The sequence below is a fragment of the Saccostrea cucullata genome, unplaced genomic scaffold, assembly GCF_032062105.1.
Source record: "Saccostrea cucullata isolate Sc308-1 unplaced genomic scaffold, CSIRO_AGI_Scuc_v1 ctg513, whole genome shotgun sequence".
Taxonomy (NCBI): domain Eukaryota; kingdom Metazoa; phylum Mollusca; class Bivalvia; order Ostreida; family Ostreidae; genus Saccostrea; species Saccostrea cuccullata.
Window position 1 is genome coordinate 111055 of NW_026920671.1, and position 24414 is coordinate 135468.

The 24414-nt window shown below is 32.0% G+C and overlaps 1 protein-coding gene across 1 annotated transcript; it reads left to right on the top strand.

Annotated features, from left to right (window-relative positions):
* Positions 1–1799: 1799 nt before the first annotated feature.
* Positions 1800–5606, top strand: LOC134255240 (uncharacterized). Its single transcript, XM_062737753.1, has 7 exons — positions 1800–1844; positions 2029–2130; positions 3294–3395; positions 4267–4353; positions 4686–4820; positions 5043–5203; positions 5581–5606. Exons 4-7 carry the CDS (start codon positions 4283–4285, stop codon positions 5604–5606), a joined length of 393 nt encoding a protein of 130 aa, XP_062593737.1. The 5' UTR covers positions 1800–1844; positions 2029–2130; positions 3294–3395; positions 4267–4282.
* The last annotated feature ends 18808 nt before the right edge of the window (positions 5607–24414 follow it).

The window sequence follows — 24414 nt, forward strand, 5'->3', positions numbered from 1 at the left end:
TACGGAATTGATATATTTAGTTATGTTGTGTATAATTTAGCAGAAAACGTTTCACTTGATTAAATTAAAATTAATTTTGATTACATTGAGTATTTAATTGTTGTCTCATTCTTTCATACAATACATAATAAATGACTAATATCTGTAATTGGTTAAACTGAAATCCTGTCATGTACGGAATACTAAGTACATAATATATATGAAGTTATTCTTAATAGAATTACACAAGAGAAGAAAAGGAATATAAGGATTTCTAAGTAAAAGTTGGAAGTTTTATGTAAGGTCATAAGGAAGGTCAAGGAAAAAAATAAAACAAACACAGATAAAAAGAGTATTTATTTTCCATTGAAAAAGTACCATATCATAACTCACCCTAATCCCATCCGCTTTCCTTACCCCCCCCTTCCCATATTTCGACCCCTACCTCTAGATTGCAATGATAAATTGCTAAGAAATCTATGTCAGTGTGTTATTCTCACTTTAATTAATTAAGTTTGTGACACTTTAAACAAAAGAAAAAACTATAAGAAAAGCGGGTAGAAAAGCCAAAATGAAATTTGGAAAAGCCAAGATTAAAGTTAGAATTACCAACTTTAAAGTTGGAAAAGCCAAGGTTTAAGTTGGAAAAGCCAAGATTAAAGTCGGAATTACCAAATTTAAAGTTGGAAAAACCAAGATTAAAGTTGGAATTACAAATTTTAAAGTTGGAAAAGCCAAGTCTAAAGTTGGTTGGGTGTTCTTTTTGATGTCAAAAAATGGTTCCTTTAACTATAAATATGTAATTATGCATTCCCTTTGTGATAAAGACGTACCACATTCAATAATGACCCTTTGTAGTCTTTATTGTTGGAAAACATTTCACTTTTCAGTTAAAAAAATTTATAAATCAAAAAGTCCATGTCCCAAAATTCCTTTCATTGAGCATTGTTGAAATAAGAAAAGAGCTACATGTATTATATGTCGATCTAATTAAAATTTCTAGAAAAAAATTATCTTCTTTATATAACAATTTAAACAATAGGGCTTATTTCAGGGATCTCTGTCTAGTTTGTCTAGTTTGTTGCATGGGTATGCCAGGGAATCACCGGTAGTTAATAGTTTCAATAAAGGGCGGTAGCTATTCTTTATATTGTTATGAATTTTTATGAACATTTTAGGGGGTTAAAGTAATAGATTGACCGATTCACACGGCGAGATGATATTTTGCCTGTACAAAATAGGAGCAGGGCAAACAAGGACCTCCGAAACATCAGAGGTGGGATCAGGTGCCTTGGAGGAATTTAACCTGACATTTTTATGCAGTGATATATATAAGTCAAGGTATTTTATTAAATACAAATAAAATTCCTATCTTTTAGATTGTTATGTTCTGTCAGTATACATAAATATGGTACACTTTTAACTGTTTAAAGTTTGCTATTCAAATAAAGCATATTTAACAGGGAAAACATATCAAATACATTTAAAGTAATCTTATCTTACATTCTAACGTTTATTAGTCTTGAATAAATTACAAAAAAATCTGTGAAATCATTATATCATACGCTTTATACACTATACATTACATAAAAATACCAGTAAAGTATTTTAAACAACAGGCATATTTTCCAGAATGTCTTGCTATGTATTTTTTTTTTCAATCAGGGCATGTATTGATTTTTATTTTATTCAAACTTGAAGAAAAGACTTTCTTGATGTGTAATGCAATGTATTGTCAAAGATTTATCTTGTATATGTCATGATTTATGATAAGTTTTCACTTCCTTTCGTTTTTCTTTCTTTTTACATTTCAGTCCAGGTGAATATGGGACTACTACCCGTCGACAATTTACAACACAAAATAGGTTAGGGAATTCAAAAATAAAAACAACACAAAGCGCGGGTTTCTATTATTTGATTAACTTATACAAATATGAGAAAATGCATTCTTGAAAAGAAAATGTTTTTAATAAGTAAACATTATATGAAAGAGAGAATTTTTTAAAAAGGTATTTTGAAGTATTTAAGCTAATACATTTTTTACACAAGTGACGTCACCAAACCACACCCTGATTCTACGTTCTGCTACATTAACGAAGTCCACGATTACCGACATTGCCCGCTCGGTTGCTGTGTTGGGACATGCTGCAAGTACATGTAAGAATTGATTGATTGTATATTTGTTTAGTCCCATTCGATTAGATAATATTTCCCTCGTTTTGTGACGTCACAATATTCTCGTGACGAGTTTCAAATTTTGACATTTACTCGGAGTTTAATTTTTATTGAATGATTTTAAATTAGCTGTACACTATGGGATCATGATATTCTTACATTTTTTTATATCTTAAATTGTGTTCTGATTCAATATTTATTGATTCATTTTTATAATAATGAACATTTAATTTTATTTTTCTCATGCTAAGTTTATGTAAAACGTTTCAATATTTTTTATTTGTCCATGTAAACTCCCTAAATATTTTTTTTTCATCGTGAAAATACGATAAATTGTGAAATATTTAGTTAAGGTTTGATAAATGTGCTAACATGCAATGAAAAGGTCATAAAGGCGATGATAAGAAAAGAAATTTTGAAAAGTCTTTACTTTAAATACTTTTGTTATTTGATACGTGCACCATTTACAATTATTACCTAACCTACTATATAAATTATAATTAGGCATTTTGAACTGTTTCACGGTTTACTTTATGTTTTTGCGTGATCATGAAACAGTGAACTGTTGACCTGGCCACAGAATGAACTGTTGACTGTTTAAAGCGTCATCGTGATATTCAAGCGTTTTGATGATCACGAAATTATCTGCTCTATAATTAATCAAATTTAAATAAAACACACAAACAATCAATTTATTAAGCATTACTTTAAATTAAAAATACTAATCTAATCTTTATATTATGTATTCAGCTAATTAATAGACAAGTATGTGAATTAAAGTTGTGAAAACTTTTTTATTGATTGTTTGTGTGTTTTTATTCCAATTTAATTAATTATATTAGTAGGTTAGGTAATAAAACACTCATTCAATGACTACTCGGTGAAACAGTCAAAATGTTGTCCCTCGGTAGTGGGGGAGACCTGGGAAACTTTTGCCCTCGGCCTTCGGCCTCGGGCAACAGTTTCCCAGGTCTCCCCCACTACCTCAGGACAACATTTTGACTGTTTACCTCGTAGTCATTAAATAAGTGTATACCAAAATATGTCAATAATTTGAACCAATCCATGCTGTTCAATCTTAATTACATTAGTTATCCTTATATTTTTTTTAAAATTTAATTTAATATTTTTCGTTACAGTGAAAGTGATATACTCCACCCTGGCCTAACGATATGTTACATAGAAGCCGAGCAGAGTTATCGTTACTGTGGGTATGGCTGTTGTGAGGGAAAGTGCTGCAGGTGATTTGCATACAAAACTGTTATATACAGTGTACCAATAAAATTCAGGATTGCAGCAATTCTTTTCAAGCATTTTGGCTAGTGTGTTTTATGTCTCCATAATCGAAAATTCGGGGGTACATGTATATAGTTATTGCCCTGAACGTCCGTCTTTCCGTCTGCTTGTCCGAAAGAACTTTGAACTTGCCCATAACTTATGACTGTGAGCGACTATGACATTCATATTTCACAAATATCTTCATAGATCTTTCTTGGGTACCAACAAATTTGACCTCTTGACCTTGAAGATTGACACTTCTACAAAAATATACCAAACTTTAATTATGGTTACAACGTTTGAGCAGTTGATGCTAGGGCTTTCAAACTTCATTAAGTATATATATTTATTGTTTGATTGCTAATATTTTTTATCTTCTGACCTTGACCTTAGAGCTCGACCCAATGTATAAAGATTTTAAACATCGATGACAACTTGTGAACATCTAGTACTAGAGTTTTGATATTTTACAGGTGCATTCCTTGTAAAATTAAGAAACATATTTTTATTTTATAAAACATTCCATTACCTTGAATCCCATTATTGAGACACACTGAATAAAAAAGAAATCTTAATGTGCTTGGTATTCGATAACACATTTAAGTAACGTATATAATTTTTTTGATAATTTTTTTTTGGATAATCTCTCCTAAACATCGAACTATTCATTTTGTCTCTATCGTTTGGTAACAAAATGTACAGGGTGTTTCATGACTATGAACCATATAACTGAACAGTCTTTTGAACAGTTTTACTCTTTCAAAAGAATTGTAATCTTGTCATTTATTGAATCGCTGCATGCACATGTATGTCAATTTGTTTTGTCTGTTAAAGCCATCCATCTTCCACTATGTGTTGGATAAACAGTATACACGATTACAAGTACTGTCCAATGGGGTGCTGTGGTGACAAATGTTGTAGGTTAGTCAATCTTCTGTACTTATTTTTAAACCCTTACTCACAACAAATTAACTAGAAATTCTACCTTTGAAGAGGTCTTCTTCACTTATGTATACAAAAGAACTTTCTGGGCTATCAAGATAGGAATAAAAATTAAATCCTAAATTAGTCTAACGCTGTGTGTGATTACTCAACAGGGGATTTGTATTCATCCTAGCCACAAGATTCCAGTCTAGAATTTCCATGGGTTCATATTTTATCCCCTTTAACAGATTTACATTGTTTGTGGATTTTTTTTAGATATAATACATGTAATATTGAAACTTCATTATATTTACCATTTGCATTTGTAGAGACGGCTCCACAATACAATCAAACTCTACTCTCTGTTACGATTATAAGAAAGAAGATTACATCTACTGTTCTCATGAATGTTGTGGAGGGAAATGCTGTGATATGATCTATCAGCAACAACAAGGCCATCATATGTATGATACATCTATAAAAAATCTATTATTTATTTATTTATGCAAAGGTGATATATTATTGGCTTATTTATAGGACAAAGTGGATTCTTCACTATGCAACACATAACATTAATTTTAAAAAATTGTAAAGATTTGTCATGTCAGCTTGATATAATATTTATTGATATCTTATCATAAGTCTAGATATAGTATTGTCCTAATTTTAAGGTTATTTTTTATCAGATCTGTTGCCAGTATAGTCTTTATTGTCCTAGGAACCATTTTAACCCTGGTTTGTGTCGTCGGGCTCGTTGTCTACGTTATTTCCCGCCGGAATGGAATTTCGAGAACACCTAATATGATGCAAACTGTTTATTCCGTCCCTAAGCAGAATGCATATGTTTGTGTCTGTATTTAAAATTAATCCCACTTAAAAAATAAATATAGCTAGTTTCCAAATAAATCACTTGGGGTTTTGAAAAAAAATGGATATAGGTTGTTCATGGAAATTATAGTAAAAATTAGTAAAACTCTTTTACATACATGAATCTAGTGAAAGTTCAAAGAATAATTACTACTATATAAAGAAAGGCAAGTGTTTTGTGAAAACCCCGGTATCTGTTTAGTTTAGTTTCAAAACATCACTTGTACGCACTCGCTCATAGGAGTGAAATTGTTCATTGAAATATTTTGCAATACTTTTAAATTGAACATCGCTAAACCAAACCTATTTTGTATGTGATAGTAAAAATGAAGCAAGTAATGTTCTTTTTCTTTGTAGATCATAAGCCGTATCAGAAAATTTGAAGTTATTCTGAAGTTTGATCCAAATTAGCATTGCTAAAATACACATTTGTGCAATTTCTCTGATTAAACAGCTTGCAATTATCATCTTATGTAGTCACGAAAACAATCTACAATTGTTTTGTTTTATAATATCATACATGTACATAGACTTTGATCCTTTTTTTTTTTTGTTAATACAAAGACTTTGATACAACATGGAATGTCTGGTTTATAAATAAATACATTCATCTCTACAAAAGTTATACTTCTTTATATCTTCAAGTATTGTTTGTCATATGCCTGTGTAAGTTAAATGATTAATTTTCAAATTATAATTATGTTGAATATTTGCTAATGATAGTAAGTTACTATTCTCATCTAAAAGATCATTAACATATTTTTCTCTTTTTACATACCAGGACTTGTAGAATATTGATTGATTTTCAATTTTAAAATTGTTGCTTTACCATAAAGGTTGACAGGCATATTCTTGCCTATTTCATCTCTATTTTCTCCTGAATTTCCTAGAAAGCTTCCAAGTTTTGTTTTGTCAAAAAAATTATTGCTTTTCAATGTTTCTGGGGACCAAGTCTCCAAAAAATTTGTTGGAATTTCATGAGTATCAATTGCAGCTTGTTATAAGTAGACCTGTTTTTAGACTTTTTATTTTCAACTGAGGTAGAATTTATCCTCACATGAGAAGAAAATTGCTGTGGCCTTCAACTCGACACGAAGACATGTCGACGACACACGATCAATTTACAGTAGTTTTTTTTCTTTCACAAAACACAAGGAAAGCTGTATCCATATGCATTAAGAAAGAAGATTTTCTATTCGTGTCCTCTTTCATGTCAACAAATGAAAGAAAAAAATTACTATTGAGTCTGATATATACATCTGCATGTTTCATATTTGGGTATTTTACTACAGAAGAACCTTTGTGGTAATCTAACAACCAAGCTTTCTGATAAACTTGATGACGAACTAAATTTCAATAGCCAACTTCCCTTACTTATGCAGCAATATACCTAATTCACCTATTCACTGTGTTTGCTCCTCTACAAAATTTGTATTGTTTAATGGACTTTTGAGGTTAAATACTTTTCCGTTCTATATATATTTTGTGCAAGATAATAAATAGCATATCAACATTGATATCTCGCTTTTTGACATAAGTAACACAAATGTTAACACAATTATCTTGCATATTGACAGAAATAAGTTGTGTACATTTTCATCTTGCATAATGTTGCACTTGAACAAAAATAAGTAACATGTCTACTTAATGCTCTCGCATACTATCATAAATAATTCGTATGTCAACAGAATATTGATGGATCTTGCTTGTATGATAGCATATAATGGCGTTAATCAGTAGTTTTGATGACACTAAACTTAAATTCTAACAAGACTGGTAACTTGATTGCTAACATAATTATTTTGCATGTTGACATGGAAAAGATTCGTGTTTACCTAATTAACGTGCATTCTACACATAAATGTTGCATGTTGTTGAGTGTAACATTGAAAATTTTTACCCCAAGAAAACCAAATGTCAATGACATTGACAATGGTTTTCGAGGGGAGAAAATTTTCAATGTTACACTCAACAACATGCAATATTTATTATATTATACTGAATATTTATACAGAAACTTATCACAGTGAAGCGTGTGCGCATAAATTCTGCGCAGTCGCTACTTTTTTTGGTATATCACCCGTTGTCAAGCAATGTTGACTGTTGCTACGCTGGAGGGCGTGGCTTCATTATTCAGCGGGTAACAGTGTTTTTAACAAATGTTTCTCGACCAATCAGAATCAGCTTATTTACATAAAAGTATAATATCATTCGCAGTACTGTTGAAGCTTGAAAACGGGGGCGGGGCCTAATTTGTACGGAAAATGTGTACTGTGAAAATAGGCTTATATTCCACCTAAGAATGCTTCAATTTGGAAGTGCCTATAATGCAAAATTAAATGAAACTAAAATGCAAGAAAATAAAAAATAGTTTTTACTTTCATGAGCATTTTCAGCAAATCTTTCTTCTTGTAGGAAAAAGAGAAGCAGATCACAAATGTTGACCAGAAGACAAAGAACTCTGCAAAAAAAAATCTGAGCTCTTGAAATAACATGAAAAATATGAAAATATGGAAGATATTCGATTAAAGGATCCTAATGATGAAATTCTGGAATGACGAAATTCCTCATGGAGAGCCAATAAGAAGTTTTGAATTGACCATCTCTGCTTAAAATGCATGAAAGCCCTTAAAGCTGTTGCCCTGTTGCTGAACACACTTTTCTCCTAGACTGGAATTAAAAACTGTTTAATTTCTAGCATTAAAACATACTTTGAAATATGCTGAGGAAGGATCCCCCTCTCCTCTTGATCAAGTAAGGTAAAACATTCTGCAAAGAGTCGCGTTTAAATTGAATTTTTTCATTATTTTCCAAGAATGAACTACATAAATTCATTTATTATGGTTTAATATATATCATAATTGTCTATTTTAAGTTTTTGTCGCCATAGTAAGAAAACAAAAAATAATTCTGTGAAATATTTCAAGATGCTGTATTATTAAACATTTTCTCTTACTGTTTTTTGTTGTTGTTGTGTGTGTGTTTTTTTTTTTCATCACTTCATGCATTTTCATGCATAAACGTGAATAATAATATTGCATTTTTTTGTTTACAAACAATCAAGAAAATTCATGAAGGTTCTTGAATTTTTTCATTCAGGAATATTCCTGAATAAATTTTACAAATTATTCATGAACAGTTCATGAAGATTCAATGAATTTATTATTGGAAAATTTTTGAAATGATGATGACTCTTCATGAATAATTCATGAAAAATAATATTCTTGAATATTTATCAATTTTCTTTCATGAATAATAATTCATGATTTGAAAATGTCAAATAAGTTCACAGGTCCTTCATGACCATTTCATGAATAAAATTCATGAAAAATTCAAGGGAAATCATGAATTATTCATGATCATCTCGCTGGTGAAAGTATACAGAAACAATTTGTATCGTAAATTTGTAGGTTCAACTAGTGTATGCCCTTGAGATATTGAATTTGTTTAAGACCTCCATGTACACATACTATGCAATTATTCACGTGACTGTCCATTGATGGGACAAACTTAATTCGGTAAAGAGTGTGGTATAATTTGTCTATATTTCATTGATTCCTTTATAGTAGGCCTTAATAGTGCTGCGTTATTTATCTGGCAGGAATATGCCACCATACTTTATAAAGTGTTTTAGCTGATTTCAGTTTCACTTTCGAGCTTGTAAAATAATTACAACTTCCTGATATCGAAAACGAAACTTATTTATATTTTTTCAGGTGAAGTTCATAGCACTAACCTGAGAACTTAATTCAAGAACTTAAGGAAATCGAAAACGGACTTTGTTCCAAATGGGGATTTTTAAGTGACCTTTTAATTCCAAGGTGTGCATAAGCATATACATGTATAGATATAGGAATAATGCCGGTGTGGATTTTTGCGGCCGCGGCAATTCCCATCCTCATTCCTTTACTTCCTTTATTTCTTGGCAGACAAAATGTTCTTGGACAAAATTTTTTTGCTTTTCTGAACATCAACAACAACAACATCAACAATATTGATAACAATTGCAATGTATGGAAATACATTGCGCTCTCGCTAATATTAATCTTCATAATTTTTTTATGCCTGATCAGGATCTCAGAGGGATTCAGATTTAAATTGTGCGAATGGATGTGCGACGCTTGCTGGTAAACATTTCATTGGAAATTTTTTCATACATTAATACGACTTTTGTTTCGCCTTTCCTTTGAGAGAATTCGTGAAAAATGATATTATAGTAGAAAAAAGAAAAGTTCTAGTTTTTTTGTTAACAAGAATTGGCTGATGTGTAAATAAGATTAACCTTTTTTGTTTGTATTGTTATTGTGGATATTTAAAACATTTTTAAGGACATTATAAGTCTATATATTGTCAAATATGAATACATTGTATCTCAATGAACCTATCTTTTCATGAGTATTCTTTCAGAGAAGTTCTAGATGCTGTGTGAGGTAGATGCTTCATTTCTTCATTAAAGGTACATGTATTAAAAATCATAAAGCAGTAAACTTTATTTATACATCTAGATGTGTTTTCTTGATTACACTACAATGCATCAATAATACATATCGTGGTCATTTTAAGCAAAAAAAAAGGCATAGATTTTTTTAAAATATATTCCATATTCATTTTCATGTACCCATGAATGAATAATATCGTCTATAAGTATGCTTTATGTGTTGATTAAACATCGTTAAGTGTTTTCAGTATTACGATATGTGTGTTTGACAATGACTTTAAAATCCATTTACTTGTTTAATACCTATAAGCTTTTTAAAAGATATTTGTAATTAACAATGACTTTGAAAAAATCTATTTATTTTGCTTTGATTACCTTTGATCTTATTGCTAACATTTTTTTTTCTGAGATTTTGGTTGCTTGTTTGTTGTACCATCTATCTGTCAACCTTTTTCTTATGATGTTTGCATATTTTTTTAATGTGCCATTTTTGCAAACTTTTTCGTATGATGTTTTGATTGTCTTGTTTTACAGATACTTTTTTCTAGTCACTTTTGGGGGATCAGACATTATCAAATTTTACGTAACTGATAAGCAAAGTTTGTGAGTCTGATCCACTTCTTGTTTGTTAAATTGTGTACATTGATACCGTCATTTTAATAAATGACAATATTCATCTCTATGAGAGTATTTATTTGATTTGTACAATATTAGCAATACCGAGCAGGATGAGCTTGCGTATACGCAAAAGAATAAATAAATATTTTTGAAAGCTTTCTGAAGTCATCAAATATCAAATATTATTTAAAAGTATAAACACTGCATGAATATTTATGATAATGTTATTGTGAAAAGTCAAAAGCCATGAAGGGACATGAGGATTTTTAGAAAATTGCAAATTAAACCTATATCTCTATTTGTACAATCCGTTCTCTCAGAATGCGATTTGTTATAACGAATTAACATTTCGTTGTCACAGATTATCAATTCGTTCCCTCAAATTACAGAATCCGTTATCTCGGACTTTAATAGCCATTATGTGCTCTTAAATACTAAAACTGATGAACCTTTCGGTTCATGTAAATATGAAGCACATTTGCAGGTCTGTTCTGCAGCATGTTAAATAATAAAGAGGGTGCGTGTGTGTATGGAGCATTTATTACAAATGCCAAATGAGATTACAGATTTTACAATTTCAAAATGCAGCAGAAGGTGGGGCAAAAAAAATATCCCACACCTTATACAAAAAAAAATAGTACATATATTTTAGAACTACAAAAAATACAATAGGCACCTTATACAAAAGAAACTAGTACATCTTTTTTCTACAATAACAATAGTTATGCAATAACAAAGGGCATGTTATACGAAAAAAAAACTAGTACATATATTTTTTACAATAACAATAGGTTTGGAGGACTGAGGGGGTGGAGGTGGGAAAAATTTGTAAAACACATTTTCGGAGCCATGCAAAGGTTATTTTGATAAGGATAAAGCTAATAGCCGTAACTTAAGGGCGCTTAGATATAAAACCCGGAAAATCCCTTCGGGACCCATGAATTCACACAAAATAGTGATTGATAAAGTTACGCAATTTTGTACGCATTTAGATCACATAAATTCCTTTATACGAGGGTCATTCAAAAAATACGCAGACATGTCCTCCATCATCATATTATTCTTACAAAATCTTAAATAAATATATTTTTATATATAAAAAAATTTATTTTATCAGTGTGTAAAGTTTCATTCCATTTGATTTAATGGAACTCGTGTTAGACAATTTTAAAAGTAACATGTTTTGTCACCACGGAGCAAGGTTAACAACACTGTGACGTCAAAAACAACGTCGAGAAATTTTCTTAAAATTACTCTGCCTTTTCATTTCATACACGGTTTGTTGCTGCTTCTGAATTCATGAATCTATAGCCCTTTACACCTATTTCGCTAACCATTAATTGTTTGAGTACCTTAAGTTAAATTGTCAATGTTTTCAAAGCTTCATAGCGTAACTCATGTTTGCACAACTTCCGCAAAAGTGAATCGCACATTATGTTTGATGACGTTACTAACATTTGACAAGATATTTTTTTATACTATAATTTGTTTTTTCGCAGACCGTTCATGGTCCGATTCCAATTCTCTAACACTCAAAAAATAGTCATTCCCATAACAAACAAATGCATAGCACATTTTGCGTCATTTCCTGGTTCATCAAGCATTCTCAGTGTTTGTTTTAAAGGTTTCCCGAATGCAAAACAAAATTTTATCGGTACTGGCTGCTCCGTGACGTCCTTGGACGTCATCGTTTTTTTTGCTTTTTTCATGAAGTCTATCTGCCTTTAAAGATTGAAATCTTTTAAACAAAGGGATGAATTACATTAAATTTCAGCATCTGAAGTAATTGAACAATTCTAAATTTAAACATTTCAAATTTATTTCGTTTAAGAGCCATTTATAAGAGGTATGACTCCAGACATTATCAAGTGTATAATTAGAAAATAGGTCAATTTTGACCCTGCTCCGTGACCCCATTTTTTCTGTCTTAAATCTTTGATAATTTTGATAATTTTCAAGATATTTTCCAATTTTTTGTCTCAAATTATTTGGATTTGTTGTTAAAATATGTGTACTAAATTTGGTTATAATATGACGTTAAATAAAAAAGTTATGACAAAAGTCTACGAACTTTTTGAATGACCCTCGTATACATAAATACACTTCTCTGTAAGCATTTAAACTCTTATATAGAGAGTGTGGCATGCATGGTATTGGATTTTTATGAAACTTGGTATACATTCCTATTTTGATTTATGTAACTAAAATTCATAATAAAATGTTTGTTATGGTCCATGGTTACCATGGCAACCAAAATACATTTTTTCATGGCCTAAAAATCCCTACATTTTGATGAAAAATGACCCTTTATTGACTTATTAAGTCTTCAATGGAACAAGCTTTTAACAAGACTTTCCCTTTTTGCCATAATGCATCATTTTCAGTGCTTTAGAAAATTTTTTAGTATTTCAGTAACTAAAATTACCTCATAGAAAAAAATATCCCTTGTTTATAGTTTGGATCTTTCTTGGGGAAAACTTTAGAATTTAGGCTCTTTTGAAAAGTCTGGTAAAATTTTTGGCGGATAGTTTTGGAAAAATGATTACATTGGTTTGAAAGTCCATATAAAATTCTAATATAAACTACAAAGAAATACTTGGTATTCATATTTAGTTTTCATGTTGCCATGGTTACAAACTTATGCTTTTTTTTAATCCTAGAAAAGTACAATACGTAGAGACAAGACAATCAGGATTCATATACAGGGTTCTCCATCATTTGAAATGTTACTGTGTTGCAGTGTTAACGCGAAGAACTAAAATTCGCGGTATTTCCGCCGTGATTATATATCAGTTTTCTTGATCGAGTTATAGCATTCCAAAAAAAAGAAACTTCAGAACAGTAAAATATTTTAAGAGTTCCTTGAACATGTTCAAAATTTTGAGCAATTGTTTACATCAACTAAATGACCTCGATATGATGTTATGTCTGGCTTATAGGGCTAAACTAATTCTAGAGCCGTGGCTCTATAGAAAAGACATATTTAAATATTTTTTTAAAAATAATTCAATGTATTTTATTGCAACTGTGAAAGTGTTTTAAAAAAAATTATTTGTCTTTGTTCGGTCATGCGTTAAGTCCGGCGAGGATCTAGGAGATTATTGATTATGTAAGGTGAAGCCCTAGTGATTAAGTGCTCAACTTTTATAATTGAAAGAATATATGATTGTTTTATCAAAGTTTCAGTCAGGGAGAATTTGTGTGTTTAGATTTTTGAATTATCACAGATCTTATTGTGTCGGCAAAACTTTTACTGTGGTGCATGCATGAAATTTGAATCATTACTGTGTCGGAAAAAATTTTACTGTGTCTGGAGCAACACATAACAGCTCATGGAGAACCCTGCATATAAATGCCTGAGTATTTTAAAATGGATAAAAACAAAGTTATATATATGGTAAACAATAGCAAAAACAAAGAGAAAAAAAAATCAATTTTCATGACTAAGGGTCAAAGGTCAAGGTCAAAATGGCAGATTTATATAGATATTTAAGAAAACTAAACAACATTTTTTTCTGTGTCACAACTAATACTTGTGTTTTAAACAACAAATGAAGAAAAAAAATTACAGTGCTGGTCAACAATAACTAGCATTATATGAAAGTTTGCCTATATGGACAGAAGGTCAAAGCTCAAGGTCACAATGGTATATAAAGAACTAACTCTCAATTCCTGCCTACATTTTGCGACAATTTTATTCAATATTAATGACAATTTAGCATAAATCTTTGTTTAGTACAAAAAAGAGTTCAATGGTATTTGATTCATTATTTTAATACCAGTGCTAAATAGTACATTATCCCTTATTCCAAACTCTTGAAATAATGGGGGAGGGGGAGACACATATTCTTCGAATTAGCTTGTTAATAATGCATTTATACTCGGGTATTAGGAATACCAGTATTGTAAAAGTTATATCCTGACCTCTATCCCCCATATCAAATATCTTTAATTAAAACTGGTATTATATTCTCCCTTTAGCTGGATGCATAACGTGAAAATACTTATAAGTACGGTTTTCAGGGTTTATTGATATAAGGGTAGGCAATAAAGATAATTGAACGAATATACACTTTCCATACTGAGTGCAAGACTTCTTGTACATAGCGAAATGTGCTAAATGTGTCCTAAATGTACATTTTTAAAAAAACATATTTAACAATCTGAACTTTTCAAGTGACAGTCAAAATGTGCTTTCCAGTGACTTTTTTTTCAGAGAAGTTCACAGAAAAATCTAATTTATTAAATCTAATTTACAACAATTTCCAAAACGAAGCAAGCTATTGAAAACCAAACTGGTGAAACAATGGCATTAACAGTCGCATTAAAAATCATCAGTCGGTAAGGTCTATGGTCAGTTTAATTATTTGATGACCTTATTAGCAAGTAAACTTAAGGAATCACTGTCTAGTTAGTATAGTATGCCAGGGCTTCGCCCGTTATGCATAAATTATCCCATGTTTCCCACTATTGTTGATGTCCCTGGCGTACTATACTAACTAGACAGTGATTCCTTATATATCCATTTCATTGTGAAATAAAATTGTAGATTTAGACTTCAAAAAATGCAGACAATGATTTAAATTACACGAGGAATCCCATCACAATTTCAATAGTCCTCGCCCACTGACGTCAAACACAACGGCAGCCGCACGAGATTTACATGCATATTTGGCTTCCTTAGCGTCAGACTCAGAGACAGATGCGCACGAGATTTGCATGCATATTAGGCCTCCTAAGGTCCTGAATTATTGAAATGCCTAATTTACATACCGGTAGAATTATCAAGAAATTAACTCCGCTGACCTTCAAAGAGTTACCACAGAGAGAAAAATTATGAATGGAAATATTATATCATTAAGTCAAATATCGACTGTCTTTTGTCATACTAATAGTCCGACCATTTCTTTTACACTGAATTGCTTAGTCAAGATTTAGTACATACCTCCGGACTGTATGGAGTATGGCAAACTCGGTCGACATTCCATCTCCGATGAAACACAAACGCGTATTATTTCATATCGGTGCAAACTTAAACTTGGAAAAGAAACAAAAATATCAAGTCTGCTGTCTAAATTATATATATTGTTAATGAAAAAACTAAGAAGTTTGCTTGGATAAATAATGTCTTGAATAATTTAAACATTTTGGAATTTCAGATATTTGGAACAGTCAAGCCTTCAATCCAATTTGGTTAAGAGCGAAAGTAAATTTACTAACTTTGATAGATCAATGTAAACAAAAATGAAATTTGGATGTTCAAAATTTATCAAAGACCTTAAATTACAGAATGTACAAAGACGAATTCAAACTTGAAAAATATTTAGAAATTCTATCAGCTTTTTAGATAACGAAATATAAAAGCAATTGATCAGCGTTGATTCATATATAGAAACGATTAGAATTTTGGCCATAAATTTGAAAATTATTACAGTCCGAATATCCTCTGTCATATTTATATTTTTTCCCCATTTATAATCGAATATTAAAAAAGTCTGACTGATAAGAACTCTAAATTATTTATAGCATCGGTTACTTTTGTTGCCCTGATTTTCATGGTATTTACATTATATGGGGTCACTGATCAAATAATTGAGATATGTTGTCTGCTTTTTTAGATTAAGAATATCTTAGAATGGCTGAGATCTAGCTTATGTACATGTAGGTAACGGGAAAGCTCTGTTTACTTTTTTCTTCGTCAAAAACTTATTTCTTCAAGCATATTTGCAAGTGCGTTATCGGGTATCGGAAAATGACCCTAGGAGTAGTATTTGAACTTTCTTTGCAGGAACTCCGTTTAGCTTTCCAAAGTGCAATTTGAACAGAAAAATTACAATAGCTACTCAATCATTTGGAGATATGAATATGTACTGGACTTCTTGATATACATGAAAACTAATAAAACATGTTTCGAGTTCTTGCTTTTCTTTGTCAAAATAAAATTATACCTTTTTCTTTGATTCTACATTTTTGTTATTGATCTTTTTTCGGATTAAAAAAAAATACACTTATGTTTCATCATTCACCAAGTAAGTTTATAAAATCTTCCATTTTGTATTTCTTATAGACCGGTTGTACGTTTAACGCATGATTTCTCTAAGGCATCTTTTTAAAAAAAAAAAAAAGAAAAAAACACCTACCTGATAAAATGTTGGGTATACGTTTTCCTTTGTCAGAATTCTATAAAATGCTGTAATGGTAAACTGTTAAATGTCTTAACAATGTCTTTCGATGTAAATCTAGAATTTTCAGATAACACGAAGCATACGACACATTTTGCAGTGTACCCACAAAGATAAATCAACCAGTGTGTCTTCTATATTTTTATTCTTTTTTTTTGCTTTTGAATACATGTAATTGAATCCAACTGAAAACACAGCATTAGATTTTTTTTCTTCCTATCAAAAATCATTCCTTTAATATGTCTTGAGTTCTTCGGCAATTGGTGTAATAAAAAAGCATTTTTTTCATATACGCTTTCATTTTCATCATCTTGGCAGAGATCATTTCATTAGCACTTTTCAGCCCAGTGTAGTGACCATACTTACTTTCAAAGTAAATGTTTTTGGGAGAACAATAGTAAAAATAATTTCGGGGTTTCTGTTAATAGGAGCTCTTTAAAAGAAACTTTAAACTGTGAAAAAATAAAATTAAACACATGTACATGTATTATGATATATAGTGTATTGCATTAGTTATTGAAAGACCCCTGTATATTTAGAAATGATTTCATATAAACTACATACCCAAGAATATAAATCACTGACGTCATTATTCATGAAGAAATCTTAACCATGCATACAGTTTAAAATAAATAGCTACATGAAACATAAAGAAGAAAATAATTTTCTTCTTGTCAATAGGAATGCATGCATTTTTTTTTACAATTGTCACTTAACAAAAAGTTGGCCAAATTGAGTCACAATTGTTGTTTTTTAATATCTTTTTTATTAAGGGCTGTAGATTATATGTAAAAATACGGGTGCATCGGTTGATTTTTCTCGGAAAAGTCATTTAATACTTGAATATATTACAATTCAAAACTTATTGGCTGGTGTTCACAAATACTTGCGTCATTTACATACAAGGAAGACAGGAAAGCATTTAATAATTTGGTTTTTCTGTTTATTGTTAAATCCGGTTATAAATCCTGGATCAAATTTTCATCAGGTAGGATGAAAAATTATAATTTAAACAAGTGTTTTTCAAATTATAATGTTGCAATTTAACATGTATTTTAAAGTTTATAATTTTTGGATATTTAATCAAATAAGAAGACAGTAACCTAGGTATCATAAGTATTGTTTTTCCGGTGACAATAATAGATTGCTTGTACGTTATTTTACGTCCAATTTGAGAATGTTTCACTTCTATAAAGACGTCACAATATACCAGTGAATGTAATATATTTAAGAAATGAATTTAATTTTTGAAGATTCATGAGGTTATGAACTACGACGCTTCACGCCGGCATATTTCATGAAGCGCGTTAGCGCTTCATGATAAATATGCCGGCGTGAAGCGTTGTAGTTCATATACCTCATGAATCTTCAAAAAATTAAATTCATTTCTTATATTTACATTATTTTTCTGATGACTTGGGATAAATTTACGCTGTTCAACTGTCATTTTTAAAACAAAACAGTGTGCACTATATTTTTTGACGTCAAGAGCGGTATTATGACGTAACAATGGAGATATTCATGCTTATTCGTGATACATACCTAATGTAGTTCATGAGAAAATATACTGCATTTTATTTTGTAAAGAATCATAGGGAAAATTTATTGGAAATGTAAATATTCAGTACTTAGAGCCATTTGGCAGTTGGGGCTTTTTATTGTGCAAACTTCTACTGTGACACAGGATCTCGCATTAAAGGTCTCATTCAAAAAAAGTCCCTTGACTTTTATTTTATAGTGTCGGATGCTTGGCAAATGAACATTCATAGAAATGACGCATATCATGGTGAACGCTAATCAAACCCGAGATTTCTGGTGAAGTTTTGGTCTACCATGACAAATTCCAGTGACGATGAATTGTTTATTAACTTTTATTAAGAAAAAAAAATTAAATTCTTCTCTTGACGGAAAACGAGGAAAAAAAATTCAGAAATAATGTATATCGAGGAACTTCCGTTTCTGCTAGTTTCTTTATCTAGCAAGTAAAACCTAAAGCATGCACATACTTGTAGTTCCGTGTATTGAAATGAGTCGATCTTTAAAATAACTCTGTTTTCCCCATAGTTTAAAGTTCCAGTTTAACGATTTCCAGATGAGTTTCTTTTACTTAGAATTAATACAATCAATGAAACTTTATCAATTTAAATAAATTTTTCTTTTGATAAATAATTTTCAGCAATGTCCCTTTTCATGACCTTTACTGATCAATTTACAAATTAATGATTAATTTAGGAAGTGGGTTTTTCTGTCATAAAATCTGTCATTAAATAGAAAGCAAAATATTGACAAACTGTTTTTAGTTTAAAATTGTGCATGTTATAATGCAGATAAATTCTGATTGGCTTTACGTTCATTGCTTAGCAATTGATTTAATATTCTACAAGTCTGAATAAAAGTGACCCCGTACTTATTTTATTACGACTAGGAAGCTATAAATGTTTCAGCTTTGAGACAAAAAGCAATGGGTATACCTCATGTAAAAATGAAATTAAACAGAAATCAAAGAGAGTGAAGTATAAAGTGAGTAGAATTTGATCGTTTTTATTCAACTTTTTGAGTCACCTGATTGAACTCAGGTGCCCTACTGCGTCTTGCGTTGTGTGTTGTGCGTGAACATTAATTTTTGAACATTTTGAGCTTCTCCTCTGCAACCATTCAACCAATTTCAACCATATTTGGCATAGAGCATCTATGGGTGAAGTGAAAAATTGTGAATTTCATGCCCCCCCCCCCCCGACCCCTGCGGCCTTAGAGTTGGGGCCAAATCCACTAAAATTAATGCAAATTAATCTTATTCTTTATCCCTGGACATCAAGGCGGGGGTAAAAAGAAAATATAGTGAAAATGCATTGTTTCTTTGAAAATCTTCTGCCCCTGGACTTTATATAAACTAAATAAGTACATAGATATGTTTGATAAGGCTGCCTTTTCTAAAATAGTGAAAATGCATTATTTCTTTGAAAATCATCTTCGTTGCTCTGGGTATTAAATAAACTAACCAAGTAAATAGTTATGATGAGCAAGAGTGTCTTTTCCAAAATTGGGAATTAAATGGGCTCTGGGTGGGAGATTCTGGGGTTAGGGCGGGGCTCTGTTGATTATAAAGTGAAAATACATTAATTCTTTTAAAATATTCCTCTTTGTTCCTAGTTATTAAATAAACTAGAGCCGAGCTCGTTGCGAAGCAACGAATAGGTCTTCCGTTGGAGCTACGGATAAGAAGACGTAACCTTGAGTCTAGGTCAAGCCACATTCTAAAGTTCTACAAGTGAAAATTTAAACCTTTTAAGAGAAGCAACTTGCAATGTTTAGCTAGGAAAAAGTCTGTAAAGGAATATATGTGACCTTGAACTTTCCAAGTGACCTTGAACTCTCCAAATGACCTTGATCTAAGCAATGACTAGCTCTCGTTTTAAAAATATTATCCATGTGTTACCGTCTGGAAAATTTCAAACATTTTATTTAGATATTCTTTCTCTCCATGCATCCAACCAAAAACATCTTATCCTTGGGGACTTTGAACTCGAGTCAAGGTCACGTCCCACCCTGCATTATATCAGCAATGTTTCACTAGTAGAAAATTTGGTAGCGAATTTACAGTTTCACTGTCACTAATCTTGACTCGTCCAAATGACTGGATATGTTCAGCCATGAGTTTTTTTCTGACTATAATCGAGGCAAAATGATTCATTGGGTTCAACACAATGTCGAGACTATAGCTCTACTTGTTTGTACTTATAACAAAGGAAGAGAAAACTAGCCATTGCCATCAGACCAAAACTGTAGAAGGAGTAGCGTTTTAAAGGAATTTCACATAAATTTCTATTTTTTGTAATCATGACAACACCGTTCATCGAAATCAAAAACGATGCACTTAATTATGTATCACATTGAAGTCTACTTGTGTGTCCAGTTATATTGAAATCAAACTAAAACTGTAGGAGGAGTAGCATTTTCAAGGAATTATATACAGAAATTTCTATTTTTAGTAACCATGGCAACACCGTTCATCGAAATCAAAAACGGATGCATGATATTTTGTATCTTAGTGAAGGCTACTTATGTGCCAAGCAATATTGAATTCAGACAAAAACTGTTGAAGACGTCGCATTTTAAAGCATTCAAAAACCGATGCACTATCATACTATGTATCTTAGAGATGTGTACTTGTGTGCCAAGTTATATTGAAATCAGACCAAAACGGTAGGAAGAGTAGTATTTTGAACAAGAGGCCCATGGGCCACATCGCTCACCTGAGTAACTTGGGTGATGCAGATCTTTTTAAAAGATTTGTTCTATATATATTTCTATGTAAAACTTGGATTCCCCATTGTGACCCCGCCCTACGCCCGAGGGTCATGATTTTAACAATTTAATATCTACACTACTCAAGGATGCTTCCACATAAGTTTCAGCTTTCCTGGCCTCATGGTTCTTGAAAAGAAGATTTTAAAAGATTTGTTCAATAAATTTCTATGTAAAACTTGGATTCCCTATTGTGGCCCCGCCCTACCCCCAGGGGTCATGATTTTAACAATTTAATATTTACACTACCAAAGGATGCTCCCACATAAGTTTCAGCTTTTCTGGCCCAGTGGTTCTTGAGAAGAAGATTTTCAAAGATTTGTTCTATATATTTCTATGTAAAACTTGGATTCCCTATTGTGGCCCCGCCCTAACCTCGGGGGTCATGATTTTAACAATTTAATATCTACACTACTCAAGGATGCTCCCCCATAAGTGTTAGCGTTCCTGGCCCATTGGTTCTTGAGAAGAAGATTTTTTAAGATTTGTTCTATATATTGCTATGTAAAACTTGGATTCCCTATTGTGGCCCCGCCCTACCCCTGGGGGTCATGATTTTAACAATTTAATATTTACACTTCCCAAGGATGCTTCCACTTAAGTGTCAGCTTTCCTGGCCCAGTGGTTCTTGAGAAGAAGATTTTTAAAGATTTGTTCTATATATTTCTATTAAAAATTTGCATTCCTTATTGTGTCCCCGCCCTACCCCCGGGGGTCACGATTTTAACAATTTAATATCTACACTACCCAAGGATGCTCCCACATAAGTTTCAGCTTTCCTGGCCCAGTGGTTCTTGAGAAGAAGATTTTTAAAGATTAATTCTATATATTTCTATGTTAAACTTGGATTCCCTATTGTGGCCCGGCCCTACCCCCGGGGGTCATGATTTTTACAATTTAATATCTACACTACCCAAGGATGCTTCCACATAAGTTTCAGCTTTCCTGGCCCAGTGGTTCTTGAGAAGAAGATTTTAAAAGATTTGTTCTATATATTTCTATGTAAAACTTGGATTCCCTATTGTGGCCCCGCCCTACCCCCGGGGGTCATGATTTTAACAATTTAATATTTACACTACCCCAGGATGCTTCCACATAAATTTCAGCTTTTCTGGCCCAGTGGTTCTTGAGAAGAAGATTTTTTAATGACCCCACCCTATTTTCGTATTTTCTTGATTATCTCCCCTTGGAAGGGGTCTTGGCCCTTGATTTTAACAATTTAAATTTCCCTTCACCCAAGGATGCTTTGTACCAAGTTTGATTAAAATTGGCCGAGTGGTTCTTGAGAAAAAGTTGAAAATGTGAAAAGTTTACAGACGGACGGACGGACAGACAGACGGACGGACGGACGGACGACGGACACCGGGTGATCAGAAGAGCTCACTTGAGCTTTCAGCTCAGGTGAGCTAAAAATTGTTTATAGACAGACAGACAGCTAGACAGACGAACGGACGGCAGACACTTTACTATCGCATCCCACAGACAGGTGGGACAGATATTTATATATCGAAAATAACCAAATTAAATAAAGACATCATTTTTAAAGCATTAAATCGTAGCAAAAAAGAAAATATCAATGGATGCGACACTTTTCAGACGAGGGAAGAGATATGAACCTCTCATAAATACGGTACACATGTATCAGATCATTGCACGTCGGCAATCTAAAATGACACATATTATTTTTTTTTCTTTGTATAACTTAACCCCCCCCCCTAATTTCTTAAAAAATGTTTGTACAATCAAGAAAATCGGTTACTTTTCATAAAGACTACGACGTTTCTTTCATTTTCAAGAACCGTATAATAGCGAGTGCAGCGAGCTCAATAAAATAACGTGTAAGAAAAAAAGTTCGGAATTGTACACACGTCAAGCAAATTTTGTTGTGCAACATTCCCAGAGCTCCTTTACTACCCAATGTCCTTTGCGCGAATAAATAAACAAATAATAACACAAGTAACAGCTTTTTAAAAAGCTTGGCTGACTATGTCATCAATATCAATATTAGAATCTATGAGCATGATAAACTATAAACGTTTACTTCTAACTCACTTCACAATGTCACCGAATTGTTTGTTTGTTTTTTTTTTCAAAGCTCGACCAGGATTCTGACAAAAAAGAACAGACTTTACATAATTATTGCAGTTTTCATTTTCATTCAATAGAATAGTCCAGAAAAAGGATGCAAAAACCTACACGTGACATTTTGGCGCGAAATAATAGCGTCACCCCTTACCTAGAAGACAAATGGACTAATCCAGTAGTATAGAAACGCAGAAAAAAGGTCAAACGGACATATATCCGTATAAGAACTCGCATGAAATTAATATATGCTAGCAAAAGGCTAGAGAAAACAAATACTTCAATGTATTGTATTAGCAATAAGTTTATTTTTCTGCTAACAGAATAGATAACTGTTGTTGCTGAAATGCATGTAACAAATCCGATGATAATCAGCATGCACAAAATTTTGCTGGCTAACTGTGACCTCTTCGAACCCTATTGATCCTTAGCGTGACGTCAGGCAATAAAAGGCTTTCAGTTTGAAGAAATATTTCAAAAACTTTTCCGCAATAAATATACAGTTATTACTAGCTTACTCTAAAGTCTTCTATCGTACATATGTACTAGCGTACTCTGTTTAGTAGGACCGGTTTTTTCAGTGGGTGGCTCAGTACAACTCTCCTGTCTGTTATTTTTTTTTTCTGCAGCTATACTGTGTATGAAGTTTGATTATTTTTAAAAATATCTTGGTTAGTTTGTTCGAAACTGAGCTTTGAACTTAGCTAAAGGCAAAGTGTGACGGAAGGAGATAAGGCAGGATGGAAGACGTCCGACATGACAAACATTATATCCCAAGCCATATTCATGGCGGGGCATAGAATGATTATTGGTTTACATAAAAAAATAGGTTGTGACTTTCTTTCGGAATTCAACACCAGCCTTAATCTACATGTATATACGCATGTACAAAAACAAATCAACCAACTAACATTCTCGGCTCAGAAGGAAGACATTGTATATTCATTTTAAACATGTTAAAGGGGGGGGGGGGGGGGGGGGGTACTTATAGTGATGAGAGGAAATTTAACCACGTGTCGGTCCATGAAACATGAAAGATTATTTTTGGAATGTTTGTATACAACAGCGTGGCTTTCTTTGAACTAAATTAGAATTTATTGAAATATTTAAAAATAATTCTTTCAGGGACGCCGTTATATATTTGGTAGTCTCTGTAATAACTGTTCGGATATAGCACAGGCCTTTAGATCGCTTAGAAAAAAAAATTGAGGTGTTGGAAAAAAAATACACACAATTTTTTTTCTAAGCGATCTAAAGACCTGTGGGATATAGTGTCTTTTGAAGGTACAACACCTTTCTTTTAATATTTCCAAAGGATTTGCTGATCCTTTTTTTCCGTATAGTCGAAATGCATGGGAGAAGGAAAAAAACGTATGTGGATTAATCAAATACAAATGGATGCGTTGTGTTTTTAATCTAAATAGACACGTTTTTTTCTTCTCGTTTTCCTTTTTTGTAAAATGCCGTTTGTTTTGTTTAAAAACTTTTTCCTACGCGTTACCAATGTGAGAAGAGAAAACAAGACGTCCTCAAACAATTTATTTCTAATGATGAAAACACCGACTG

What these genes read in the sequence shown, in the direction of transcription:
- LOC134255240 (XM_062737753.1), top strand. Translation starts at nt 4,283, where the DNA reads ATGTGTTGGATAAACAGTATACACGATTACAAGTACTGTCCAATGGGG. An exon ending in TGTGGTGACAAATGTTGTAG is followed by an intron (nt 4,354 to 4,685) that starts GTTAGTCAATCT and finishes TTGCATTTGTAG; the next exon opens with AGACGGCTCCACAATACAAT. An exon ending in TAAGCAGAATGCATATGTTT is followed by an intron (nt 5,204 to 5,580) that starts GTGTCTGTATTT and finishes TTTTCTTTGTAG; the next exon opens with ATCATAAGCCGTATCAGAAA.